Raw genomic sequence first — 22,378 nt, forward strand, 5'->3', positions numbered from 1 at the left:
CTTGTGACAAGGCATTTAGCAGAATTTGCACATTTGTTGAAATCTGACAGGGCTGTACTATGAGCACTTCTCCTATGGCCTCAAACTTGCAAACTCTGGGCTGTCAATTTAGTGCACACACCACCCCAGCCCCCTCTCCCTTTATCACTTCATAATTATTTAGGTGCTTGTAAATTCATAGCGTGCTCTAGTATCATTCCAGGTCTGAAGACAACCGAGCCTAGCTATGCTTCACAGGCGAGTGGCTGTGCCCTCTTCCTCCTCTCCCACCCTGTTAAAGATGGAATCTATATTTGCTCTTCTCGAGTCCTCTGGAATCTCTGCTATCCTCACATGGTTCTTAACAATAAATCCCAATTGTTCAGACATTGCTTTGACCAGATCCTTAGGTACTTCATGTCACAAACCCAACTGCAGGAGGCCCCTAGTCTGAGCCCTGAGTTTCTCCCTTCGGTGCTGTCACTTGCACCAAGGAACAGACTGAGGGGGGCCGGAGGTAGCTCCTTACCCCAGTGAGCCTCAGCACCACTGCCCTTGTACCAGACCTTGCAGCTGCAATGAGGGAATTGATGTGCCCCAGGTGGCTGCCTCATTGTTTATGAAAGCATTTTTTTAGGCCCCCCTCTCTGTAGAGGGCTAGCCCGGAAAATCACTTGCCTAAAAATCACTCCTTCCACATGCAATCGGTAAGGGGCCAAACAACAAAAAAAGGTTTATTACACAGGATACAAGGATGACATGAGCAAAACTGACTATAGAGACAGAAAAGAAAAACAAGAAGAGGTCCTTACCCTCTCATCTAGATACAGTGTAGCTGTCCTGAACCTCTTGCCAGCATCACCAGAAGTCAGGCTTCCTGCTGATTTCTTCCAGCCCTGGCCATTGGGGTGTCTCTGACCCTTTGGAGCCCGCAGCTATCTGTCCGACTCCTTCCAACCAGCTCCCTCCCCAACCCCAGTACTCTCTAGAAAGTTCTGGTTTGCCTGAGGTACCTGGCATTCCTTTGGCTGGATGGGCCATTCTTCAGATGCCTTTGCTGTAACGGAGTTGATTTCCCCTTTACAGGCAGACAATGCCTTGGAGCCCAAACCCTTCTGCCTGTATCTGGGAGTGGCAATTCTTCTTGTCCTACAGTCACAATAGCAAGAGAAATTTAGCCATTCTGCCCATTTCCTTTCCTTGACTAAACCATATCGAAAGCCATAAAGACAAATGCAGACAGCATAACATAAATTATATAGTGATAAGTTATACATTGATACAGGATAATGTTGAATTTCCACTGAGACCGCATGTGTCATATCAGTACAATAAAATACAATAAAATACAAGAAAACATTCATGACACACTGCAAATTTCCAAAATGTAACAGGGTTCATGACAGTTCAGAGTGAATTTCACTAGGCCCCATGAACTTGAATACATCTATACATTCTCTTCTTCTTTCCCTCTTCTGGTATGCATTCCTATCCTCTTGGTAAAATTATTTACCACAAGAATCTGGTCCCAACTGATCTTCTGCATTAAAGCAAAAGGCAACAAATATTACAGCTTTCTCTGTATCCATTAATTTGCTCTCCTTGTCCAGAAAATAATGGGCTTTGTTTTCCCTGTTTGCCTCTTACCTATAATGTATTCATAAAACCTTTCCTCATTGCTTTTTGTCTCTTGATAGCTGTAACTTATTCTGTACCTTAAGCTTTCTGATTTGATCCCTATTTGCTTGTATTATTTTGTGTATTTATCCTTATTCTCAACTTCCAGATGAATACAATAATTTGTTTGCAAAAAGCTAGTTGGTCTAATAAAAAAAAATATCACTTCTACCATGAGTTTTGATTCCTTTTGCCTCTAGACCAGGGGCCAGCACCATTTTTGGGCAGTGCGCCAAAAACACCTGTGAACTCGACTTGTAAGATATCAGTGTTGGGGCAGATGGTGGGGGAGCCATGAGGGCCCCTGATCCTTGTTGTAGCAGTGCAGCCCTGGCCCTTCCCTGCCATCTGCCCCGAGGCACGTGTGCCAAGAAAAAATGCCTTGAAGTGTAGCTTCAAGTGCTACACTTTGGCACCTGTGCTGGGGGTTGCCTACCCTTGCTCTAGACCTATATGGGTACAACCTGACTCCTTATTCACGTATTTTTTCCCTACTGTTTGCTCAACCTTTTTGATTTTCAAGTCTTTTAGGAGCCCAGTGCAGCTGTACTGATCATATACTGTGCTTATCTTTCCTCCATAATAGAATAATAACGGCTGTTGTGCCTTTAATATAGTCTTTTAGTGACTGCCAGCTCCACTGTGGAGCTTATCCCTTAGGTTCTGCTATCTTTCCAAGAGATCCTGACCACCAGATACCTCAGTTTGCTGAAGATGAAAACATTACCAATATTCTGCTGTGCTCACTCCTCCTTTTCCTTGGGATAGTGAACTCTATAGTTTGGTTATCACTTTCATCCAAATCGCTTTCATATTTTATTTTCAACCAGTTCCTCATTAGTCAGAATCAAATCTGAAATAGCCATGCCCCTACTAGCTTCCTTTACCTTCTAAAGCAGGGGTGGCTAACCTGTAACATGGACCACAAGTGGCACAGGCAGCCTGTGGCACATGGCATATCAGGGAGAGGATAGGCAGCAGTGACAGATGGGGCAGGGTAGGAAGCAGAAAGCAGAGCAGCAGATAGGGAAGGGACCACAGGATAGGAAGTAGAAAGCAGAGCAGTAGATCAGATGAGGGAAGGGAATTGGAGTGGCATTCAGGGAGGATTCAGGGCTAATTTGTGGCACAACTGCTAAAAAGATTGGACCCCAGTTTATTCCAAGGACTTGTTTGACCTTGTGTCTTGCACTGCTGAGTTTGAATGACTCTCCAGGGAAGGAATGCATCAGAATATTAAGCGACAGTAATTTTTAAATAGCTACTGATTTCTCTAGCACTGCAGAATATTAGCTAATTGGGTTAGTAGGCCAACCTCATTCCTGGGAGCAGTATACATTGCTAGCTTCTGACTACAGGGAAACCAAGAACACACATACCGGGCTAGTAATAGAAGAAGAACACATGTCTGAGGACAGAGTTTGACTCACTGCTCAATAGCGTAACAAAAAACCCACCAGATTAAAGCCTTGGATTCTTTTTTTAGCTTAATCATGTTCTTTGTAAAAAGTGACGTCTAAATATTGTTCTCTGAAGTCCAGGTATTACTGACGGTCAGTTCTATGCAGGCCTTAGCTATGGTATTTCTTCATTTGCAAAACAGTAATTAAAAAAAACAGACTCTGTATTGCATGGGTTTTTTCCTTCTATTGTCTCCAGTCTCATCTCTTCCAGGACACGGATTACTGCGAACAAACCAAGACTTGGTCACATTCACCAGCCTGAATGCACAGTCTTGGAAGTCAGTCACATGACCCACATTTTTAAGCCACTTCTAGAATTAAAATGAAGACTGAAAAAAGAAAAATCTGTGAATCACTGTAGTTTATTAATACTTCAAAACAATATATGCTACAGTAAGAGCTCTTGTCCCCACTCCTATTTCCAATTACTGCTTTGAAACACTTTCTTGCAATATGCAAATGGATACATGAGGCACTGTGTGAATACAAAAGTGGCAATACAAAAAACCCAAGTAAACCTCATGCAATACATTTAAATACAAGATAATGTCAACACACACAAGCACAGTCAGAACAATCCACATAAGTGAACATACAATATGCATATAATGTAATGATTAATAACAACAGGTTTGTGGCTCATGCACAAATAATCAGTTAGCTTAAATTGGAAAAAAAAAAAGTCTTCAGATACTGGATAATTAGCTGAGCCACAGCTTTAAAAGCAAACAAACAAACAAACAAGCCACTGTATAGAAGTTTCCCCACTCCGGTTTGCAAGTGCAGGTTAATATTCAAAATAAATAAGGATTATGTTTAAGACACTCCGTTAATGGCTCCCTTATATTAAATCATTGGCCCATTTTGTTTTCATCCAAGGTTCATTAGCCAATAAAATGGCAAGAGGCAGTTGCAAAATACATCAACAGCTATGCACTCTTCAAACTACTTTAATACTGATAAGGATATGCATTTTCATCAAATTTGAGTAGTCACAAAATTCTTAACATTACTGTTAGAAGCTTGTAGTACTGTAGTTCTATTTACACCAGAAAATAGATTGCATGGGAAATTTGATCAGCAGCTTAATGTTGTTAGAGCAACTAGATTGTCTTTTCAGTCATCCTACCATTGGAGTAGGAAGGCAATAAAGAACTATACCAAAGCTGTCTCTTTAAACCAGTGTAAATGTCAAAACCAAAATGGATTCTCCAAGAGGCTGAGTGATATCAAAATGTGCAGCAGATAAAAGTAAAAACAACATCGCTCTTCATGTTTCAAGAACGAGACACTTCAGCTGCTGGAATCAGGACGAAACATCACCTGTTAGCAGGTTATTTCCTATTTTAAAAACTCTCTCAAGCTTCTGGTACTGTCCAATACCAGATACAGACCAATGGTCCACCTGGTATCCTATATGTGGCATTTTTTATGCTCCTATAAACAGGATCAGACCACAGTTCTGAACTCTGCCAGCAGAGTTTGGGAGCAGACCGACCAAAATTATGAGAGGGAACTGAACTGACTCAACTTCGGACTAGTTTCTACTCAGCGCCTCCCACAAGTTTCAAAGCTGTTTCCAAAGAAAGACCATTTTGATTTTCTAATTGAGGAAATGCATGGGAGAATGGGTGGGGAAGGAAAAGGATGGACTTCGATTTTTAGGACTAAGTAGTAAAGAGAACATGTATGAACCCTTTTGTGCCAGTAAAATACTCCCTCCCATCAAAGAGGACCTTTAGCAGATAAGGATGACTTTCATTTTGTAACATTCAAATACTAGAGTAATGAAAACATGAATAGTCTGGCACTAAGAGCTGAAAAGAGACAATATGGAAACAGAGACAACTACAGAAACCTGATGCCTAAAAAAGGCAGGGCTGGGAGAGGTCAGGGGTGGGAAGGGAAAATGTCCTTCAGCAGCCCTTTGAATCCCTCCCATCTTTTAGCAATAGCTTCTCTCACCCTTGAAGATACTTTCCTTCTAACCAAGGAATGCATAATACTATCTTGAAAGTCAGGGAAGAACACACCATCCCATGTATCTTTAGGAGCCAAACATACCCTGCTGAGCTTTGGAGAGCAATCCTCTCAGGCTGGAGTTAAGTCTAGGTTGTTATGCATGGCAGTACATACCAAAATCACCAAGTTGAGCAAAGGCATCAATTTTATCAATAATAGATCACCACTTATAAAATTAAGATCTCACTGAGACTTTATGCAAACTGGCTCATTAGCTATGAAAGCAAACAATAAATCATATATGAACAAGTATAAACAAACACAAATACACAGAGCTCCTTGGAAAGTTAAATATTTGTCTACTCCCTTCATACTGAAATGTACATATCAGCAACAGGACATGAACCCCTGAGTGTAGGAGCTTATTAATAACATAAACAGACATTACAAAGCAACCGAAATGCATTGGCTTAAAAACAGTGGTTTCCTCAATTACAATACATTCTGACAGTGCTCTGCCAACTCTCTAATTTTTTTTGCATTCCATTGTTGTACTCCAAGAAGCTTGAAAACATTTCTTTCTCTATTTATTTTATTCGCCTCTGTTTGACAAACGTTGCCTCTCACTAAGTTTCCTATGCTGCCAACACAGCTGTCTTCTGTTTACTTTCCTATGCACCAGCAACAATATAAACAGCTTGGAAAATCCACGTATAAAACTGGTTTTGTAGAGTGACTTGGTTAGGGACGATGATTTTTAAGGTTTTTTGGGCCATGCCAAATTAGGAACTTTAAAATTACATATTGAACCCAAGGGGAAAACAACAAATTAAAATATGGAATTTCTTAGTCACATCACGGTTAAAGGCAAATCAAGGATCCTGTCAGGGTTGGATATTTAAAGGAGGACCTAAGCAAGGCAAGACTCCAGCTTCCTCCCCATTATTTTTGTAGGAAGCACAGGACTAACTTTGCCTTGTCTGTGTAAAGCACAATTTTCTCACAGAGTATCACCTTCCTGGTAAGAAACAGACTGGGTTTTGCAGCAGATATTCAAATGGAAACATTCCCAACTGCCACCCGTATGGAAATGAAGAATAGTGGTTCCCAGCTTTTTCCATACCATGCCATCATGTTACAGCAGATAACTTTTGGAGACAACTCTCTAAACAAGCAAGGAAAAGAGCTGCCTCCCTTCACTGTGCCCCCAAAGACCTCTTCGCCATCTTCAAAATGGTTTCCGAACCTGAAAGGGTATTATATACAAATACCTACACAGGGAAAATACCGGTAAATTGGTGCAGCTTCAGCAATTTTACACACTCTCAAATGGAAAAAAAAACAGTTTCCAACAGACAGAACAACCCTGTATGCATAACACAGACAGCAAATACTTTACAAACAGGCAAAAACTTTCTTCTGATAATGTTAGTAGCTCTTTACCACATAATGTTAACAGCTCTGGGAAGGCTCTTAAAAAGCAATAACTCATCTGACTCTGAATTCAGATAAGTGTCTATTAAATGCTATTAAAGTCATCACTGTGATTAACACTATTCAATTGCCAACTCTGCTGTAATGACTCCGTGGCCAATTACTCATCCTATGAGGGCTTACCAGCAGTATCAATTCATTAACACACTTCATGGCATTCACCTACAGTAGCAACTGCATGGTAACTAATAATCTGGGTGTATCAACTGCTCCCTCTTACTGCTACTTTGTACATAGTATGTGAAACAAAATCCATTTGTCAGTATTAACATTCAAGAAAATCCAGAATATCCCAGAAATCTAGGATGCTTTTACTTTGACCCCATTCAGTACTTTCTTCCTTTTCCCCCCTTCAACCATTGGAAGACAAGGTTACCACTCTCATCGTCATCTTTAAAAAGCATTTTTTTATTCCTTCCAGTTCTGATAGTTCTCTATAAGGAACTGACATTTGTAGCTCCATTTTCCAGCCCACTTCCCTTTTAAAATAAGCACTAATAATACTTAAACACATTTCTCTCTCTCACACACATTCTTCTGTCATTGTTGGAGGGTGGATTTTACTTAATTCCCCCTCCCCCACTGTTCTAAAAATTGTTCTGCTTTTCTCTCCTCTCAAAGGTTCTACAAAAAACTGCATGTCACATGGAAATGAACAGGCTGTGACAGGAACGCTTTTCGCCTTGAACAACTCTCCTTGTTTACAACAACGAGTTATGAATTTCTGGTCTTCTGTCTGTTTAGGTCAGACCTACAACATCTGACTTTTTTATTTCTTTGTTTAAAGAAAAGGGTGGGGGGAAGGAAATAAACTCAAGTGCTTATGCACAAAGGAGATTTTGTTTTGCATCTAAACAACATGACCAGAGCAGCTTTTCAAGTCAGAGAGAGGCTTTTTAGAGTACAGGCTGCTGTTGTGGTTCAGTGGTAGAGTCCTTGTTTGCTGCGCAAGAGACCAGGGTTTGATTCCCTGGCACACATATAACAGCCAAGGCACCAAGTGTCCAGACTTGATCTGACCTTTGGATTCTGTCTCCATGGCCTAAACAGGGGGTGGAAGGTCCTGGCAGCCTCCGCTCCTTCAGCTTTTTGCCTAGACATACATGTCAAAGATCCTGGTGACCTCTTACACATGCACCATAGTTTCATAGTTGTTAAGGGCTGTAAGGGACCTTACAGATCATCCATGATCCAGAAGGATTGACGGTTGCCTACTACTACTAACTACAGTGGAGCAGCAAGAGCTGCATTTAGAAAACAACTTCTCTCTCACAAATTTAAAAAAAAAAACTCAGACTACTGCATTTTGATACCTGGTTTTCTTAAGCTACTTGGTAGAAGGGACACCATTTTAAACTACTTTTAATTTAACTAATTAGCAGACATGACATCTTAGTTGCTGAACCAAACTTTCTTGTTTCTATTCTAATACTCTCCATCCCATTTTCCCATTGCCGTGTGAAAAATTTGCCATTTTTTTCCACAAACAGGGAAGCTGAACTATATACAAACAGGTGTCCATTGGTTTGGTGTTGCACTTGAGAAGACAGACAAATGCATTTCGCCCTTTCATCTTGAGACAGCTATAGTAATCTTGGATTGTTATACAAGGAGGTAAAAAGTTTCAGATTAAAAGCATGAGAAAGATGTTGAATATAGTCCTTTGAACTCCGATAACTACATCTGGAATGTCTGATGTTAAATATTCTTATAGCGCACTGAGGAATAAGCTTTTATTTTGTTTGTTTCTTTAAATCAAGGCCCTGCCCAGACAGTGCAAAAACTGAACTAAACTCTACAGCAAGACCCTTGGATGCTGCAGGCATCTCTTGAGTCAGACTGGAAATTCTGTAGCATTTTCATTTATAGGGTATGTACACAAATACTATTCACTTTTGTGTATGTTTTCTTAAACTAAGCTTTAAGCTATCCTGATATTTTCAGACTTTTAAAAATATATAAAAGTAAGTGACAGTTAATAGTTATGACAGGTAAACAGCAAACAGTTTCAGTTATGGAGATAAATACTTTTGCTACATTCATGTCTGATAAAATGATAAGTAGAAATAATATCAACAGAGTTTATACCCTAATAAGATGAATAAGCTAGTTGATGTTTCTTGGCTGCCATTTTTAGACAGTGTACAGTCTTAAGAAAAGAATGGTAAATTTCTCAGCTGCAAAATAATGTAACCTTTTGAGCCAGAGGCTCCTGTTACTGTACCAGGAGAACTGCAACAGCTAAGGCCCACAGGCAGAAGCAGGCAGATGAACTGGAGCTAGCTGCAGAAGAACAGACAGCTGAGGAGCTGGAGGGTAGCAGTCAACTCCCAGGTAGCTAGCTGTAGAGCAAGAGGTCAATAGGACAGGGCTCCAGGTAGGAAGGAGAATAACAACCGTGGCAGGCAGAAGAACACCAGTAAACTCCTCATTAGACCTAGGAGAACATCTGCAGCTGGTCATGGGGGCACCTGACCAGAACAGGAGAAGCTTGGGAAAAAAGCTTGCGTCCCGGAAGCAGAAGGACTGGTGCTGCCTTGAACCCCACAGATGGAAGAGCTCTTGCTAGCCTAAGCTGTCAAGGAGCTGAAGTTGCAAGCCAGCCCAGGAACTCCCAGGGGCCAAGGGAACCAGGAAGTGGGGAGATGGCTTCAGCAGTGATATGAGGGCCCAGAGTGGGCTTTGGGTTTCTTTGTTAGGAACAGTCTGCTTACATTTGCATTGCAGTTTAAACTGGAGGACTGGATAGGCATTCAGGGATGCCAGAGGGGCATTTCAAGTTCTGAGTCCTATCAGGGGTGGGTCAAGGGCCTGGACCAAAAGCAAGAGGGGCCAAAGGCTGTGAGGGCCAAGGGCCTGTACCCGAGAAGAAGAAGAGAGAGAGAGAGAGAGAGACAGACTCAGAAGTCAGACCAGAGGAACAGTGAGAGCAACCAGTGGACTAAAGCCAAGAGGGCTGAGGACTGTAGAGGCTTGTAAAGAGTAATACCTGAGAGGCACAGTTTAGTACTTGTGGGCAGGACTGGTGCCAGCCAGGCATGAGCCAGAAAGAAAGGAGGGAAGAGTAGACTGAAGCTTACTACAGGGCCCCGGGGGAGCCTCCCAAAGAACCAGAATATTCATAAAGGCACAGCAGGCGAGAGAAAAAAAAAAGGGAGGGTGCCCGAGGAGCTGAGGTGAGGCAGGCATAGCTTGGCCATCAGGGCATGTCACAGCCACCCTTGGTGGGGGGGAGCGAGAGCCTGCTACACATTAAAAAAAAAAATGCTCTAGTTGTAAAGAAAAGTATTAAATTTGAGTTAAAAGCTTTGAAGTTAACATTTCCTTTGTAACAAAAACTATTAAGTCAAAGTTTACAATATGGTGCACAATTCTAGTCTTAAAACATACAGAGTCCTTTCTATAAATTAAGATCTACAGATCTAAAATGAAAATTCACTTGGACTCGGAAACAATTCTGTTAGCTAAAAATCAACAAGAGAACCTAGACTATGTAAACAATGACCGGGAAAAAATAGCGGTCAGACAAATTAACAAACTAAAAGAATTAATCTGAAAATGTTCACACCCTTTCCATTACTTGGAGTGAGAGGGTAAAGGAAGGGCAGGGAACCTTTAAGCTGAAACATACTGGTAAGGGTTAGTTAACACACTGATCTGAATATTACATCTGCCCGTTTTTTTTAGCCTTGCTGGTTCTATTTAAATCTGTAGAAGCTGAAAATCTTTCAAAAGCCTTTAAGAGGCCTCTGCAAAGGTTAGAGGGTGACATTCTGACCTCACTAACGTAAATGAGGCCAGGATTTCACACAAATCTCCATAAACCCAAAGAACTCAAAAACCATAGCAAATGATCCTAAGCAATATGGAATTAGCTATACTCCCCAAGGGTATGATTTTTAGAATACAGAGTCTGAGCCCTCAGCCATTTTCTTTCTGATGACTTTCTAAATTGGGACCAAATTTTAACTGGTATCTCATTTTTCCTTCCATACCTGAAATACACCGTATCTTATTCACTTTAGATCTGGCTAAATTTGACCAGAAGTTTTAGGTGGATTTATTTCATTTTGGCAAAATTATTGGGCAGAATGTTATAAGGGCAAGACAGCTATCAAGCGCTTGGCTTTTAGAGTCTGCATGCTTGCCATAGTTCCTACAGTATGGGGGAAAATTCTGAAACCAGATTTAGCAGCCTGCCAAATGTTATGCATGCTTTGTGGATTCTGCTCATTCTGCCCGTAGTAAACCAAGAACCCAAGATGTTTAGGAATTCAGAACATTCTAGGTCTTCTCATTTCAAACTATCAGCACCACTCTTCAAAATGGACAAGCTGCAACAGACAACCCAAAGATAAAGTTTCTGGGTTACATACTGCAGAACACAAGCTATGACTTAAACTCAGTGAAATCTGCAAGTTTGGCACAAATCCCCTTTCTTTGTGCAAGCACAAGGAAGAAGGGGGAGGGGGGGAGCAAAAAGTATAATGGAAAAGTGATTATAGCCTTAACTATGGAGAGGCCTTTCCATAATACAATACCTGAGACCTTTTAAGTGATGTGGAGAGTTCATGTGGTAACTCCCTCAAGAAGTTACCATATTCAATTGTGCAGTCTTCTGAGGAATGCTAGCAAATAGTTTGAGTCACTGAATGATCCTGTATTAGCAAACAGCTCAAAGATACCATTGGTCCAAATTAATGCTGCTCTGCCTCCACTTCCCTAATCCCTTATTTAAGGCTGAACGAAGTAAGAAAACTTACCTTTTGTATAAGGGTTTCTTCCTTTTATATTCCCACTCTGATCCACCTTTAAAATAACCATTTAAAAATACTGCAGTCATTTAACCAAAATAAAAAGTAATATTGCAATCCTACCACTGGGGGCATTACTTCTGTTCAGTACAGAAGCTGACTAATATTTTGTAATAGCGCTTTCAGATCCTGTTCAGAATCATGTTGCTAATGCCAGCAAACCAGGATGGGGTTTGACTAGACATTTCAGAAGCGCTGATCATGACTATCAAAAGCCTACTATCCATGAGACTATACGTGCAATTATCAATGCATTAAGGGTCTATTAGTAGCTCAACTCATACCTCCTGAGAAAATTGCTGCATCCCAAAAGTCTTGTTAATACTACATAGTTAACTTTAGCATGTTAAAAATCAAGCCTCAAGCTCCAAAAAGTCTTGTAAAAAAAGTACAAAAAGTATTCTTTTTTTTAATTGAATGGGGCACTTATATCCTGCTGTTGGAGCATTTCGGGTTTGTATTTTCAAGCTTTTTCTACAATCTTCATTTAAAAAACGTTAAAATGAAAGATAAGATCATCATCAAAAATACGCTGATGACATCAGTTGGGGCATTTGAGAAAAATGGCAAATATTGAGACTTGCGATAAAAATCACAAGATTTGGCAACACTGCATGGAAGAAAAAAAAAAAGCATTCCTGAAAAACAGTTCCTGCTCAATCACACAGAAAAATTAAAGAGCTCTAAGTGCATTAAACATAGTAATATTATAAAAAAAAAAAAAATTAAATCACATTTTTTAAATATTATAATAGGCTCAATACAATAAGATAGAAAGACAGCCATTTCCATCCTTGGATGAAACACTTAAGGCACTTGAGGGCAGCCAGTTTTTTTTAAACCACTGACAATAAAAAAAACTATATATTTTTAAATTCCATTTTAAATAAAACCCACAATAAAATACAATCATACTACTACAAAAACAGTTTGCCCAACTATGAAGATCAACAAATTCGCAACAAACCCGCAAACTTTAGAATAAGAATAAAATACTAAATTTTGTTTATAGCACACCATGAAGAAAAAATGTGGCAGCAACAGAGCCTACTTAACTGGCAGAGAACATACACATTCTCTCTGGACCTTTTTCAAACACCACCAATAAATGTCCTTCTTTTTTCAGGTTAGCAAATAACCAATAAAGAGTGCGTGGTTGGGGGAAATAATCCAGCTTTAGGATAAGGTTATTTTTTCCCTATAGCAGTGCAAATAAATATTGGATTAAAGATTCATTCTCCAGAACATCCCAGAAAGGTAGTTGGATTGCAATCTCTTTCAGTTTGGGTCTTCCTTAATTTGTCCTCTTCTTCTCCTGAAGCATCCGATTTTATTTCCCACCCACATGAGCACACACAAATTTATTATCTTTCTTTAAGGAATGAGGTCACATTTGACAGTATCATCTTTGGTATGAAGTGATGAAGCTAATAGCATGTTACAGACAGTAACAGGATCCACTCCTGGACACCCAATTCTCTAGAACACTGGACCTATCCACATAGGCCACAAGCAATAACAGCTTCTTTGCAATGGAGGCAGTTCTCCCACCAGTCCTGTTAGTAACAAAACAATTAAGCAGCTGTAATTTTTTAAAGCACTACTTTAAATTATTCTCCTCCATTAGCTTATATGCATGTTCCCCACCACCTCCAGGACAGAGGGATATGAACTGAGAACCCTGGCAAAAACTTTAAACTGCTGTTTCAAAGAGAGAAGTAGCTGCACAGAACTTCAAGTCTATTTTGCTGCATCTGAGCAAGGAGGACCACTTTAAAGAGGGGACCAGAGAAAGGACTCTGACATTCTTGTGTTTTGAATTTTAGTCTTATTCCTGACATTTTGCTCATTCATACTTCTTCAGGGGAAAGAAATTCTTTAGTGGAACAATATTTTAAAGTCCTGGATTAGGCAGATCTTGTTGTTTGACTGTCACTCTGATTGTTTGTCTCAGAGCTGAAAAAGTTAAATGGTGAATCCTGTGCACCTTCACCAATCACAAGGCTTTTAGGGTCTCTGAGAAAGTCTGCCAAGATGTCTTGGGGGTCCCTTAGAAATACCACCAGGACAGTGATGTTGTCACTGGATCCATTTTCCTTTGCTGCAGCCACCAGTCTTTGTGCTGTCTTGAAACCATCTCCTTTGTTTTTCATTAAGTGATCTAGGACCAGGTCCATCACATCACATGGTTTAACAGTATCAAAGAATCCATCGCAGGCCAGCACCAAGTAATCTTCAGAACCTGTCAGCTCAAACGAATCAACGTCTGCGCTGCCAGAGACATAGGGCTTCTGATATATATCACCTAAATAGAGAAGTACAAGTCTTACTGTGTTAGTATTAACTTGTGCCTCCTCACCAATGAACTGCTGCTATGATTCATTACAACTTAAATGTTTTTCTCAAGAAGAGAGAAAATCTCAGAGCCAGGCACAGGCCTCCTGCAGAAGGTAAGCAGATGGAGGCTAAAGGGTTTGAGGCTCATACCATGGCTCATTATATCACTGTGCAAGATTTTGTGGAAACTCTCCAAGGAAATCCTCACCAAGTTTTCCTATCCAGGTATGTGTGTGGGAGAAGATGCTCTAGGCTTTATTTTGCCAAATATGCATCTTGCAAACTCCTTAAAATACTGGGTAAAGAAGCTCCTTTTCATTAAATGAAGATGACACGGATGCAACAAGAACATCCCCTTTCATATACAGTAGTACAGTAACCAAAATTATTAGTTCAGCAGTTTCAGCAATATGCATTCACTGCAACTCAAGCAATGACTATTCTCCTCAAAAAAGTATTGTATATATTATGCTAAATTGCTTCCGTTCTGCATTCAGGGCTCTGCCCAGGGTCTTTCCTCATTTTACTGACTTTAAGTGGCAAGCAGCCAAGAAAGATCTTTCCATGGAATTTGGGAATATTAGCATTTAACTGCCAAAATTTATGCTAAAAGTTTGCCATTTGAAGGATGACACAGCAATGTCAATTTTGAAACATTATAAAGAGAAGAACTGGTGAATAACAAGATGATGAAATAAATTATTGAAAGATATTCAGACATCAGATCTGTGGGCAGAGTGAAAATTCCTTTGCTGTTGTTTCAAGTACAACACACACTGCCCAAGCTTGTTGGGCAATTTTAACATGATGTATTAGTAGTTTAAAAAAAAGGAACTGAACTAGTTTTCCTCTCTCTTTCAAAATCTGCTAAGACTTTGCTGATCAAATAATTTAATATAGCATTACCCCAGCAACAACAAAGGCAATTTACTGCTTGGCCCAAGTTGAGCAAATAATCATTTCCTAAGATTTTACTAGTTACCTATAGAGCTGCAAGTTGCATGTTTTTATATATAATTCAGTTTGATTAACTTCAGTGGCTTGCTTACCAATAGCTCTGGAAACAGCAAGGGTTCCATTGACCCGCCAGCAGTCCAGGTAAGTTACATAGCCACCTAGTGCCTCAATACGTGTTCTTTCATCCTAAAAAAAAAAAAAGATAACATTCAGTTTTTAAATGCAGAAAAGCTTATTCCAGGTCTTGCTAATTTAACTGCTAGCCAGTGTTGCAAATTAAAATCTCAAACCTCTTCAATTTGCATACTTATGACAGGGATGCAAACAGCAAAAACTTTTATTTAAATAAATGGATATCAGAACAAAGTTCAGAGTAAGTGTGCTTAATGAAGCTTGAATTTCTTTTACAGGGTTCCCTCCATTTATGCTGTACATGCACTCCTGGAAAACAGTTAATAACTTTAATTTGCATAAAGGGAACAAATAGGGATATGTTCCAAGACCTTGACAGTACTGACCCCCAGACCCATTTCTACCACTTTTACAAGACAGTTTTGGTACTCACCAAAAGCAGACAGTACACACAATCACAGAGTGGTAGTGAATGTTACCATAACGGGGATAGCAACTACAGAAACATGTGTCACAGACAATGAGCGAGGAGCACAGATCTACATGGAGACTATATTTTGGTGTGTGTCACTCCCACAATGCGCGCAAAGCAGCTGACTGCGGGCTTCCACCACACTGTTCTCATATGAGTGGATTTACCTTGCATATAACAAATTTTTGGTATAAAAAGGGTCACTGCATAAGAGCGAATTCGCACATACAAATCCCACAAAAAGCGAGGGACACCTGTACTGTAATGTATAGCTGAGGGTCTTGAAACAAGTCACTTTCCCCATGAATGTATTGCTGCTTGTTCATGAAAAAAAAAAAGGACAGAATCCCCATCTCTACCACAATCATTACAGGAGCAAGTAGGATGGTTCCCCTCACCATTGTATGTTTTGGCTTTAGTTAACTCCGACCTCACCCTCTTCTTTTCAAAAGGGGAAATTGTAACACAACAGATAATCAATCAGTTCATTTAAAGTTTCTGAGCTAATATCAAGTTAATTACATTTATAAGAGCACAGCAGCAAAGAGAACAGTCTTACTTCTCTTTCAGGCTTGTGAGGTTCCATCAGGGTCACAGCTTTTCCTTGCCGCACCAACATTACCTGGGAGTCCCCAAGCCAGGCTATGTGTAATCTGTTCCCTACAATCAAGGCACACACACCTGTTGTGCCATTCCGCAGTCTCTACAAGAGAAAATAGCAGTGCAAGTCAATACTGTACAACTTAGATTTAACTAAATCTTGTTAAGTAGGCAAAAATGCATATCTTTGTGAATGGTATTCCTGAGGGCTACAAAAAATAAACGATAAGGTTTAAAAGAAATTAGTCATATTACAGTGAAAGCTTTGTTATCTGGCATGAGTGGGGTAAAAAGGGGGGGGGTGCCAATTTTCTAAGAATTCCAGTTATCCAATCACTTTAATGAAAATCATTCATATAAAGCACTATGAAGTTGCTACAGCGGGGGCGGGGAGGGAACAGGACACATGGGACAGGATGCTCACAGATACCCTGCGCAGACAGGATTGCAGCTGGCCCAGGCCGGTAAGTTTCTTTTGATCTTTCTTTTATCTGTGCACGAGGCAAGGGTGGGCTACAGCTGCAGGCTGGGCTCTGCTCCCTGCCTCTGTGCCCCACTGCCGCTGCTTCAAAAGTGATGTGGTGCAGGGAGTGGCACCACATGTGTCCCGCCACTGGGCAGGCCAGGCAGTGAGGCGGCCCAGTCCCAGCACCACCGCTACCCACCTGAAACACAGCACAGCCACCCCCGCTGGGAAGAGCCTGGCACTGCCCCAGTCCCAGCCTGCAGCAGTAGCCCGCCCTGCCCTGTGCAGATCCAGGGGCACACCCCCCCCCCCCATGCCTCCCAGGCCACGTGCAGTGGCGGGAGCTGCCCCCCCCCCCCCCATACCCCACCAGACAAGCTGCAGCTCTGTCCCAGCTGTGCAGCACCTGGCGGGGCAGTAACAGGGGTCCAGGGGTTTTGAGAGCCGCATGGGGGCGGTGGACCCCAGCCCCAATCCTGGGCCCAGTTCTGCTTCACTCCCTCCTGATCCCTGCCTGGTCCAGCCCCACTCCCCTGCTTCTCTTCCCCCCTTCCCCCCGCAGACTTTCCCTGCCTGGGAAACCAGAAATTCCAGTTAATAGAGTATTCCAGTTAGTAAAATGCCAGTTAACACAGCTTTTACTGTATATGAATTGTATTAATATGCATATTAAAATATTCTGAGTACCGGATCCTTTTCTCCCTTCTCCTTCATTAACTCTAATAACTAGTTTCAAACAGCTTAGGACATTTTTTTTTTGAATGGCTGGGAAGGGCATCTTTTAGTTTCAAAAGGTTTTTGCTACTAAAGTTCAAAGTGAATATCCCTCTATCCCTCCCACACATGACAAATGGATACAGCCACCCCATCTCTGCTTTACTGGTTACAAAGAAAACATTCCCAGACTGAGCAGTTAACAGTTCTTCACTGATCTACTACTGTCCATTACCGAGCCATCCCTGTTATAATGTTCTGACTCCTCAAGCTCCAAAGCAGCTACTAAGACGGAAGACCTTTAGCTCATTAAGTTTGCTTAGCTCCTTCAAACTCAAAACCCAATTTAAGTCATTTAAAAATGTCATCCTCCAGTTATTAATTACCTCTACCCCAATCTGTATCAATGTTCACATGAGGACCAGAGGAAGAAAGATCAGTGACTACATTTGGGGGGGGAGGTGGCGGCGGCAGGCAGGCAGGTGTTCCTTTTCCTTGTAAAACTATGTAAGATCACAACTGAAGCTCACCTTTTTCAGGGAAGCAGGAAAAAGGTTATTTTAATTACTTGGGATAAATGGATTGAGAATTCTAAATCATTCTTCATTCATTTCCAAGTTTCCATCTCTTTGATCTTGAGAACTTTTTTTTTTTTTTTTAAACAAAGGGGAATTACCTAGACCAACAAAATATTTTCACTTATGATTTATTAGTGAATCAAAAAGGCAACTGTACAACAATCGTCTTTGCATAACACCATTCATGCTTACTCTGTCAGCTGAGCAAGCCTTCAGTTGTTTAAACCTAGGAGGAACTATCTCCATTCACTCACCTCTCTTTTTGCTTTGAGAAGGAACATTTCATCAGTTTGCTGGAAAGAGCATTTTAGGGCCTCAGATGGGTTCTTAAGGAATTCATCATGGAGTGCTATGTTAACATGTAAATGAGTTGCTGCATAATTAGCGGCATCCACTCCACCATGGCCATCAAATACAGCAAAGTACGCACGATCAATGTCATCCTTTTGACAGGGGAGACAGGCAAATTGTTCAGAAATAAAAGTTAATTGCCAGACTTCATTTGATTCAAGCATATAAACATAAGTCTGTGTGTGCATGTGAAAGCTAGAGTGTGCAGAGATGTTTGCTCACACTATGTTATGTTAACAAATGTAACTGACTTCCCTTGGGAACAAAAGGGAAGACAGTGACATGACTTAGCAAACAGACTTAAAGAACATGTATTAGGACTCCCAGGCCCTATTTGGGACTCTTCCACCAACTTGTTGCTGTGTAAGCTCAGACTGTTTGCAATCCTTATGTAAAATAAACAACATATTTCACAGGAGCATTATGTTACCTTTCTTTGTTTACTGCTGATGATGTAACACCCCTGAAATAGACTAGAAATTGAAAGAGCCAGCTGGGGGGTTGTTTATTCCTGCTGCCTTTTCATTAATTCCCAGGTATCCTCACCCAGAATGCTACTTCTCATTTTTGCGCCAATTCTGCAAAGGCGGCAACCCCACCTTCTAGTTCCCCTCTCCATCCACACACCTTGTGTGGTACCATATTTCCACCAACTGTCTGCGATGTCAGGGCACTAGTTAGCCCAAGGACAGATATATAGCAGATCTTTGCTTCAGCACAAATTTAATAATGAACAGATGGCAAGGAATCTTTCACAGCACATCCTACAGCTCCTCAGCTACTAAGCCATTTGTGACTAGAAGTATTTGAATACTACAACTGACCTCTCTTGGCAGAGTGAGTTCTGACACAAAAACTCACCGTCATGCCAAAGAGCTGGTTGAATTCCAGGAGAGAAACATGCCTGTCCTCCATTTTTCGGCGAGTATTGCGTATAGCATGGATAGAAACAAGGAGGAAGCGCTTCAGCGGCTTCAGCAGTGGCAGTTGCTTCTGCCATTCGCAGCAGATGTCCCGGAGCTTATTAAAGAAATAACGCTGCAAGGAAACTCCATCCAGCACTGACAATGCAAAGACAAAAATATAACTTGGTTGTATGTTTGAGCGTGAATTTATTCATTTTTCTTCTCTCACTTATCTACCCCATCATTTGCCCCTTATCCTTTCCTGCAAGTTTCCTTCTACAGGATTATGCGTACAGTCTCAACATAATCTATTCAAGCAGGTCTCTGAATTAGATGCTGATCTCCATCCCTCCCCATAATCCACAGATTTTAGAAAGAGGAATGCTATGGTTATACAGTACGTTGCCTCCAAAAGTCATCATCTTGGGATACCACAGAAATCATTATTCCAAAGAGGTTATTTGATTCCTGCCAGGTATTTGAGCCCTATTTTTCTTAAGCATGTGTCAATTTATCCATATGGATCAAATTTCTGGCAGAAGTTGAGTAAACTCTTGAGAATAATGGCAATAATGGGCAACAGTACAATATTATGGGTAACAAAAAGCTTTCCTTCATCAGTTTACTAGAAGTTACCGCTGAAGTTCAGAGGCTATCCAACAGCTAAAAGCTCTTAACGGATATAGACTAATGAACATCACTATAGGGACCTAAATCTATTTGGAAAGTTAGACATGCAATGCCCATCATAGGGAATTACAAGTCCAGTATGCTATGCATATTGGTGGAAACACACCCCTTTATAAAAGAAAGCAATTGGGTGTGGGTAAGGATAGCCTTTAAAACTGTGAGGAGGGTTTATTGCTGTCCTGGACACAAATATTACCCTGGATTAAACCTGATTTTTGTCCAGCTGAACTACATTCACTGAAAACAATGGACAATTTTGGGGTCAGCTGTGCAACAGCCCAGAGCCAGACTATAGTTGAGCTTCATAGTTTAAGCTATTGTCCTCAATCATTTTCACAGCAGGTGGATTAGAGTATGGTAAAACCAGAAGGGATAGAAGAACATCTCTGCCATGTTGCCCTTTTGCCATTACAGAGCAGAATTACACCACCATAGACTGTAAAATGAAAAGCACACCAGACACACAAATCCTTTCCTGGACACATCTCAAATGTGATTAATCCAAGTTTATTGCTCACCAGACTGAATAGTGTGGTATTTGTGATCACAACTAGCTTAGCAAGGCAGGGTCTCTCAGACTATGTCGCAATTTAAAGTTTTGTTGTGAAAGCAAGAACTTCGTGATGAATCAACTGGTTTAAAGAGTTTAAGGGGAACATGCATACAGCTAAAGCACGTTGCTAATCATCTGAGTGCTTTCTATTTTAGTCAATAAAGAACTTCAGAGTTGTAAACTACCTTCTCTATTTCTATGCTATAGTGACCCTTGCTAACACTGCTAACATTAAGGCTGCCTCAGCATTCCCTTTTCAACTCGTTTCTCAAGCATTTTTATTTCATCCAGAACACTGGATGTCAAACTTCAGATAATTCTTTGTTCCTGAAGAATGAACAGAATTTTTATTTAATACATCATCCAATCACTTTTGTTTGCTTATATGCAAAACTTTAATAAGCAAGGTATTTAAATACGGCTAATGTAGTGAATGTACTTCTCAGCCACATTTACATATAATATGATCACTACAGAAGCTGGCCTATATATACAGTTAAAGATAGTTTAAAAATGCAAAATTATTACTCTCTAAGACTGAGGATACAGTTCATTAACCAGTATTCCTTATGCATTTAAATTCCTTAGGCATTTAAATAGCATGAAGGTAGGTTAATACTTTCAAGTTTTTTAAATGTATTAAAATAGATTTAATTGAAATACCAATGGTATTTTGGTCCATCATAATACTTCTCTAATCCCCACTCAAATTCTTTTTAAAAGAGTTGTTAAAATAATAAATCAATACATGCTAGTTACTTGTATTACAGTAATACCTACAGGATGAGATGCTACTGCACTACATACTGTATAGAGTGAAAGATGCAATCAGAAAACAGGGCAAGGAACATGCAGGAACGCTGCTTAGACCGGGGGTGGGCAAAATACAGGCCACAGGTCAGATCTGACCCGCTAGGCCATTCTATCCTGCCAGCGGGGCCCCTAAAATTTTTTTAAAAATTAGTATTTATCTGTCCTTGGTTCCTGTCAAAAGTCACAGGAAGAGCCAGGGGCAGTAGGACCCAGGGAAAGCCCCAGTGGGCTCCTGCAACAGCAGGGCCCGCCCACCCCAGCCGGAAGCCCAGCCTGGGATCATGTGGCTCCTCCAGCACTGGAAGCCCAGGTAAGATAGGCAAAGGAGGGGAATGGGACGAGCTGGTGCCGAGCACAGCAAAAAGTGCCCCCCCCCCCCCATGGCCCGCGCTCCCTGGCAGGTTACAAGATGGTGCTGAATGTGGGGAAAAGTGGCCCTGCCTCATGCCCGGCACTCTGAGCTGCAGCCACTCGTAACCCATGTGGGGCTGCCTGTGCCTGCTCAGGACAGCCCCACATGGGCTGCGACCAGCTGCAGCAAGGAGCGCGGGCCATAGGGAGGGGGAGAGGCTGCTTTCCCTCATGCTCAGCACCAGCTCGTTCACTGCTGGTGAGCAGGGGGTCGGGGCTGCATGGTGACCCCTGCCTGTACCGTGGGGCTGGGAGGGCACCGAGAGCGAGTGGGTGTGGGAGCCAGCAGGAGCGTGGGGCCCACACCGGTGTCCCAGGGCCAGCGCCAGCAGGGCCCAGAGCAGGGCAGCAGAGGTACAGGGGTCCTGGCCAGCAGGGGCTCTATGGAGCTGGGCCAGCTCCCTCCTCTCCCTGCTGGTGCTGCAGCCCAGCCCAGCTCTACAGACCCCTGCCAGCTTGCACCCTGCACCAGTGCTGGCCGTGGAACATTGGTCCCAAGATGGTGACCCGGGGGGGGCGGCGGCGTGTGTGCGCAGCACCGCACCTACCCATGTGGCCCTCAACAGATTGCCAAAACTGGGTAAGTGGCGCTCCACCTGAAATAATTGCCCATCTCTGGTTTAGACACTGCAGCTTCAAGGTTAATGTTCCTTGCTGAGGCTAGATAATGCAAGTATTAAGAGTGGGCAATTTTACAGAGCATCTTGCATGGAACAGTTAAAGAAGATTTTGGCCCAGCCTTGGAATTTCACTGTCTTTATTGAAGGGATTAATGTCTGTCTGTGCAACTCCCTGAAGCATTAAAGATTACAGGGTAGCTAGGAACCATCAGCAGGAGTGAACAAGGCAAATGTGATCTTGCCTGGAAATCAGGCAAGATGTTTCCAGTAGAAACAGAGAAGCATTACTGACATTGTGCAGGCACTCGGCAAATCATCACCTGAAATAAAGTGTAAAAAACCTGGTCACTCATGTCCAAGAAAGACTTGTTCAAACTGGAGGATGCAGAG

At 41.6% G+C, this 22,378-nt stretch overlaps 1 protein-coding gene across 3 annotated transcripts in view; it reads right to left on the minus strand.

Annotated features, from left to right (window-relative positions):
- Positions 1-717: 717 nt before the first annotated feature.
- Positions 718-22,378, minus strand: part of PPM1F (protein phosphatase, Mg2+/Mn2+ dependent 1F) — a 47,081-nt gene continuing 25,420 nt past the window's right edge. For 2 of the 3 annotated variants that reach the window (XM_006269320.4, XM_019486582.2), the window contains exons 3-7: positions 18,858-19,057; positions 17,900-18,088; positions 15,847-15,990; positions 14,776-14,869; positions 3,464-13,694 (exon numbers count right to left, since the gene is read on the minus strand). In XM_006269320.4, coding sequence (XP_006269382.1) covers positions 13,297-13,694; positions 14,776-14,869; positions 15,847-15,990; positions 17,900-18,088; positions 18,858-19,057 — 1,025 coding nt within the window. In that variant the 3' untranslated portion in view covers positions 3,464-13,296. Of the gene's footprint in view, positions 1,129-3,463; positions 13,695-14,775; positions 14,870-15,846; positions 15,991-17,899; positions 18,089-18,857; positions 19,058-22,378 lie in introns of those variants that run through there. The other variant, XM_059713479.1, reaches the window with a different exon arrangement.

This window comes from Alligator mississippiensis, chromosome 10 (assembly GCF_030867095.1).
Source record: "Alligator mississippiensis isolate rAllMis1 chromosome 10, rAllMis1, whole genome shotgun sequence".
In the NCBI taxonomy this organism is placed as follows: domain Eukaryota; kingdom Metazoa; phylum Chordata; order Crocodylia; family Alligatoridae; genus Alligator; species Alligator mississippiensis.